This window comes from Oratosquilla oratoria, chromosome 37 (assembly GCF_046742065.1).
Source record: "Oratosquilla oratoria isolate Oo_2021 chromosome 37, ASM4674206v1, whole genome shotgun sequence".
NCBI classification, from domain to species: domain Eukaryota; kingdom Metazoa; phylum Arthropoda; class Malacostraca; order Stomatopoda; family Squillidae; genus Oratosquilla; species Oratosquilla oratoria.
The window spans coordinates 33,186,378-33,193,421 of record NC_134813.1 but is presented as its reverse complement, the minus strand read 5'-3'; the positions used below and the strand labels follow the sequence as shown (position 1 = coordinate 33,193,421).

The following is a 7,044-nucleotide window of genomic DNA, read 5'->3' as shown; positions in this document are numbered from 1 at the left end:
CTTAAATTAGAGCAGATAAGAATATATTTTGTGCTATGTCAATTTCTGTATAATATCAGTGGTTTATCCATTGCTATTACAAATTACATATTTTTTCTTTTAGCTTGGTTATAGAAACCTTTTCATTTACAAGTCAACAGCCATCAAGCCTCTTGTAGACTGATACCTGAATAATGTAGCAATATTTCTTGGTAAGGATAAAAATACTACTAGTTATATCAACCTTTAATGTGACATTACACAATTGGGCGAGCTTTCTTTTCAAAACCAGGGCGGCCTGGAATCCACGAATGTATCTTCTACACATAAACAAGTCAGTCTGGTTCAATAAATAATGATTATATTAATCATGTATCAACCATGTACTCCAGGTCACTCTGATTATCGTTACTGTCTGTAACAATAAATTATGTTGCCATATGGACTTAACAAATGGAGCAAAACTTCTCAAAAGAAAAAAAAAAATGAATAAAAAATAATAATGATAATAATAAACAAGACTACCGTAACAATGGTCAAATAGTTTTGCTCTCTTTACATATACTGGTTGGTAGGTCTTTCAAAATACGATGTGTTTAGCGTAATGTATGAAACTTCCAATAAAAAAAAGTTTTTGACTAAGATGAGCACTGGGCAATTATTCAAGTCCTTAAATTATATTGCAGATGGAGGACTTTCGACGTATTATACACAGTGTCTGAGCACAGTCACACACAAACGTGACAAACTGCATAACATGATAAAAAGAAAAAAAATGAAAACAAAAATAAATAAATTATGCAAGTTGGAGGTCCCAATAGGAAATCACTGAAATGCATAAATGCTGGCTTTTCTACATCGCCCGCACGACTAGATTAAATAGATTACATTACATGTAGAAAACAGAGACAGTGTGGGAAGAACAAAGAATTGGGGAGGCACTCATGGTGGCAGTGTGGCGGATACATACAACACGAGGGTCGTAGCCCAGTCTAAGGGCATCAGTTCGTGTGACAGCAGGTACAGGAAGGCCAGTGTTGCTGCCACACCCTCGGCCTCTCAAGTCGCTGCTGTCACTGTGGTCAGTCGAATCACCAAAGCACTGGTTATGTCGTTGGCATGTGGCCATTGGTCGAGGTTGTCCTTCGATTTGCACCACAGGTCATCCTCAGGCTTCTTCACTTCCAGTGTTCCTGGCCTCATCAGCAGCACATTTACACAATTACACACACATTCAAGTGCACATACCCACACTAGTTTCTCTGCCCTGCTTTTGTTGTAGAGGCTTTCACTCTTTGTGCTGCTGCAAGTGGAGAAAGAGGTGGAGATTGAGGTGAACAGAAGAGAGCAAGAGCTGAGGGATATAGTGAGAGACAGATAGTGCAAGAGAAAGGAAGACACATATTGAGAAATATATATATATATATAGAGAGAGAGAGAGAGAAAGAGAGAGAAAGAAAGAGAGAGAAAGAAGGAGAGAGAAAAGGAGAGAGAGAGAGAGTATCCGCCTCCAACTATCAGTTGAAACCGCATGATTCATGTCATCAGGTCGCTGACATCCGTAAACCAGTGGTCCATTTTGCAAGTGCTGGTATGTATCCCATCCAACACATGAACTGTCAGCCTTCTGCTTTCTCTCACTCACCTCCAGTACCCCCTCTCTCACACTAAACTTCCACTTAGAGGTCAGACTCTCCGTAAAGGGAGGTAGAGAAGGACATGTAGTCGAGGGCGTCGGGAGGAGCATCACCTCCTGTGTAGGGCTGCATCCTTTGGATACAGTAATCAGCCTGGTCTGGAGGAAGTTCTCTCTGCAGCTCCTCTGGAAGGATGTAGGGCTGCAAGGCAAAACGAGAATTAATTTAACTTTTGCTTCAAAAGGAGCTAAGAAGAGAGGGAGACAAATGGGTAATGGAAGGGGGTGGAATTGGAGCTGGGTGGATGCCGTGGCTGGCTACCTCCCTTATAAAGGAAAAAGAGGCCCTAAATACACAATTTTGGCTTTATACAACCTTCCACATTACTAAATTTATCTATTCACTAAGAAACATATATTCATGAAGTAATATTTTACCAAATTATTGTACCAATCCTGTGAAATTGCCATAATATAATGAGAAAAAAAAAATATATATATATATATATATATACACACACACACACACACACACACATATATATACATGGCCCACATAGTTATGATAAAAGATCAATGCACAATATATAGGAGTCCCATGATTGCTATAAATGTTATACAATGTTTCACTAACCTTGTCTCCAGCCAGAATCCTGAAGGAATCAATGACTTGTTCAGCAGTATCGGCATCAACATTCTCTCGGGTCATGAAGTCGAGGAAAGCATCAAACTGGATAAATCCAGTAGTGTTGGGGTCTACGATGGCAATGATACGCTGGAAGTCAATGTCACCTTGGCGGTCCTTGCCGATAGAGTAGCCGAGGGACACTAAGCAGGACTTGAACTCATCAGGGTTGAGGCGACCCAACCTACAATGGACATCTTATTAGTGATCTTATGCTCATACATTACCTTGTACAGTGAGTAATTCTTTATCCAGTAAATTCACACTTACGTATTTGGTAATTACTACCCTCGATTCTATTTATGGTAAGAAAAATTCACAGATACAGTATCCACTCATGTTTTGGAGGTAAAATTAGATATTTTGAAGAGGAAAGAGAAGGGAAGGTACATCTACCATAAGTCGAAACTTGGGTTCAGTATACGGTAATTTCAATCTGTGGTAATGTTTTCAGGAACGCATATGTACCGTATAACGAGGACTCACTGTACCCACATTCTTGAAGACATGAATTGTATCAATATGTAATCAATACCAGAAAGAAAGTAGTTTACATAGGTATATTTCACCATTAACAAACTACACATACAATTATTAAGGTAATGATAACTGTTGCCTCAAGTTTCAATGGAAAACCCACAGGTATATAGTGGCTGGCAATGGGCCTCAGGCCCTCCCACAGACCTCTATGGCTAAAAAATTTGGACTGTTGTCTGTATTTTATTGGCATGGCACTGTTTCTATATTATCAGTTGAAAGTGGTAGGGTGAGGGAGCAGTTACCCATCGCCATCTCATGTGAAAAGGAGTAAGATATACAGATGAAGCTGATAGAGATCTTGGGGCCCAGTCTCTACGAAGTGAGGGAGTGATGGGCTTAGAAAATGGGCAGTTGTGCCTCATATACAAACATACATCAAAAGGCCCTTACCCCCTTATCAGAGGAGTGGCTGAGTACAAATACACATCCACATCATACCCAAAACCCATTCAACCACCACTCCAGCTTTGGGGATGAAGGGTTCTCTTTTCCTGTTGTACCTCTTATGCAGCAAGGCACAGAATTTTCACAGGAGGGCCTGTAACCTGGGTTTATCCATTACTTAACCAACAAAGACTTACCTGTTCTTGTCGAAGTGGTTGAATGAACCTCTGAATTCACTAAGCTGTTCCTGGCTAATACCCTTTGAGTCACGTGTGAGGATCTGGTTCTCCACCTCGTTGATGGTTCGGTTGATGGAAGTCAACAGCTGCTCCCAACCCACACGCAGCGTCTCCATTGTGAACTGGGTGTACCTGTAAGATTAAGCATTTCTTTCTGCAACATCTATCACCTTAAAAAAACTACTGAGCAAACCATGACAACCATTAAAATATATTAATACCATGGTAAGTTGGGCGAAATAAAAACCACCAGATACAAATTGATGATTTAGTTTAACATTGTGAATTTGCCATATAAGCAAGCTACAATGGTGCCAATTACAGAGGACTTAGTAGCATGGGATTTAATGAACCATACCTTTGGTCCAACTCCCTGGTAGCAAGGTTTGAACTGCTGTCACCTTGACCTCTGCTGCAAGAAGCAGCACTCTAACCCACTCGCCCAGTGAATATCTCACCAGATACTACTTTTCTTCAATTTCCCAGATGATAATAGTCCACAAAAATGCCTCGAAAGTTTTTACCCTTACTGGGTATAAATTTGGGTATTTGAGTCAACACTTTAGGGACTTCATGGAAACCTCTATGGGCCCATCATGCAGCATTCTTTTACTATTGGAAACTAATCTTTACTCAAAGAAGAACACTAATCATGTAATTTCCACTGTCTCTACTATCCTCATTTACTAAGTCTAAGATTCCATCTGCTCAGTGCAACATTATGTCCATGGCAGAAGCACTGGTTACCAGCAACAAAATACCTACCTGTTTTCAAAGATCATAGCCTCCTGGACTGCCTGGTGAATCTTCTCCATCTCGTCCATGATGGCCTTGTTGCTAATCACAGCAGATTCGTAATCCTTGAGGCGGCTTAACTGATCCTCCAACACGGAGCCCTGTCAAAATCATTACAATCTTTAGTTCCTTCAGGTAAAAAATCTAACACACCTTCCTGTGAGCATTTCTTGTTGTGAACTCTCTAAAGCTCTATTGAATCTATAATCTATAGCTCTTTATAAAATGATGTGCATTCATTTCAGAATCTTAACATTTTATAAACATACAAGATAGCACTTTATCTATGTTCTGAGAAACTTGTGCATATTAATACATACGTGCATGCCCATGCCGATGGCAGCCACAGCATCCATCTGCTTCTCAATCCAAGGTCCTACACCATTTGCCTTTTCAGCAAACTGTCTGCGAAGACTCTCGTTGTCTGTGGAGGAGCTCAGGAAAAATATTGGCAATTGGAACATAAATCTTCAAATTTCATACTTACAGACCTCTGAGGAATGGCGATGAATGGCATTTCTCATACTAACACTGTTAAAGTATCAGTGTCACAGTCATACAATACTGCACACCAACAGTCTATGACAAATCTCTATCATGCCCACGCATACACACATACAAGCATGGGACCCCGTGAGCACTGCTCCACCCTCTGTATACTACAACTAGGTAAATAAATAAAATTTGTGGCAAAGAGAAAAAACACATACACACAAGATAGAAAGAGATATATATATATATATATATCTATAGAGAGAGAGAGAGAGAGAGAGAGAGAAAGAAAGAGAGAGAGAGAGAGAGAGAGAGAGAGAGAGAGAGAGAAAGAGAGAAAGAGAGAGAGAGAAAGAGAGCAATTGGTGGGCAATATAATCTATTAAGTGATCACTGAAGGATGACCTAATGATATATTTATATACATAAAGGATACTCTGCTGCTTCTGTAGCTCTGCCTGGAGGGTGTTGTCACGCTGAGGAACCAGCTTCTTGACATCATTCCACTTGCCTGTGATTACCTGTCAGTAGTAAAAGCAGCATTAATTTTTTATCTTGTTTCAACAACAACAACAAAAATCTCCCTACATATGTCAAATAGTAGCCAACACCTAAAGTAAAAAAAAACATGCAAAACAATTTGACAACAAATCATTGTACCAATGTGTTTGATCTTACAGAACCCATTTCCTGTATTTCTGTTTATCTTCCCCCCTCTAACTAATTATACATGTTCATGATGTGGTGATGTGCTTTAACTCATCCAAAGGTCCTTTGAAATGTATGCATACATATCTCCCTCCTTGTCTATAGTTTTTCCAATTTTAAGTTAATTTTTGAATACTAGGGACCAAAAATGGGACCCTGCATTTAATGGTTTGCAAGACATCAGAAAGATTTATCTCCCGTTCATTCATTCTGAAATACCCTCAACCCCCCCTCCACCACTCACCCTACCCCCATCCCTCTGGAGGTGCATTCTCCTTTGGGGTTACCACTTGTTCTCCAAAGAGGCCCAAGATATCTCTCCCAGTTCTGACTACCTCTCATCATTTCTTATTTACCAACAATTCCTTGTATGTACACCCTTTCTCCACCACCACCACTGTAACTGCCTCCTCATTCCATTCATGTGCACCAGTGACCTGCCACTGGCCCATCATCACAAGCTGATTTAATCCCACTTTATATGGCAACTCTGCTTCCCGTCTCTTAATGTGCCAATAGAGAACATACATACATATACCAAAGGCTTTTCCCCCTTACATGGGGGGGTAGCCAAAAAGAAAAAGGCATAGAAACCCCTCCCACCTATTCCATTTCCATATATTCCACTCCCCTCCACCCTCCTCCCTCCCTCTTATCTTGGCACCTCCTGGATGACAGGTCATCCCTGCATCCTGTCCACTGTTCTGGGTCAGAAGCAGTGTCACAAGACACAGCACATCCACAGCAAGGCCGCTTCATAAATTCGGCAACACAAGGAGAAATCTCTTTTGGCCACATCAATTTATCATCCATTCACAACCATTTTTCACTTGCACCTATCCTTACCTTCTGCCTTCCCTGCTAAACAGACTTTCCACCATTTACCTAAGACACTCTCCATCCCATCCATCCATCCATCTCATTTTCAGTTTTTCCTTAAGTTCACTCTATCCATCTCCGTTTTTCATTCTTTTTGTTAGTTTTCCTAAACTCGTTCTTTCCATGTGCCCAAACTGTCCTAGTATTCTTTCATCAACCCTAATTGCTAACTCACTCTCTTTCTACCCCTGCTCTCTACCTACTCTCCACAATTCTCATTCTATCCTTGTAACTTTTACCATACTTCTCAAACACATTTTAATTTCTCCTTTCTACATCCCTCGATCCCAAATCTACCCCATAAAATGTCATAGGCACAATCACCCCTTAATTTCATACTTCAAAGGAAGAATTATTGCTATGACTGCTGAAATTACACAGCATGGGAAAAATTATTAAATAAATAAATAAATAAATAAATAAAAAAAAAAAAAAAAAAAAAAAAAAAAAAAAAAATGCATTTTTTTTTCTTCCAAAAATAGCAAGTAACAGCTATCAATTTGTACAGATATGACTCACATTATAGAATGTTAAAGTAGTTTGGGCATCAGGGATGGGGGGCTGGGCTGGTAAAAAGTGTATAGAGGGAAGAGGTAGACTGAGTGAGTGTGAGTGAATGTATTTGTTTTTTATTTGCAATTGTATACAAAGATTACATTTATACACAGGATGGGGTGGTGCAAGAGGTAAATGCAAGGGTAATGGGC

General features: G+C 39.9%; 1 protein-coding gene across 3 annotated transcripts in view; it reads right to left on the bottom strand.

Annotated features, from left to right (window-relative positions):
- Positions 1–213: 213 nt before the first annotated feature.
- Positions 214–7,044, bottom strand: part of Actn (alpha actinin) — a 76,177-nt gene continuing 69,346 nt past the window's right edge. For all 3 annotated transcript variants that reach the window (XM_076175454.1, XM_076175453.1, XM_076175455.1), the window contains 6 exons: positions 5,187–5,271; positions 4,579–4,682; positions 4,229–4,359; positions 3,422–3,595; positions 2,250–2,484; positions 214–1,817 (listed from right to left, as the gene is read on the bottom strand). In XM_076175454.1, coding sequence (XP_076031569.1) covers positions 1,659–1,817; positions 2,250–2,484; positions 3,422–3,595; positions 4,229–4,359; positions 4,579–4,682; positions 5,187–5,271 — 888 coding nt within the window. In that variant the 3' untranslated portion in view covers positions 214–1,658. The remainder of the gene's footprint in view (positions 1,818–2,249; positions 2,485–3,421; positions 3,596–4,228; positions 4,360–4,578; positions 4,683–5,186; positions 5,272–7,044) is intronic.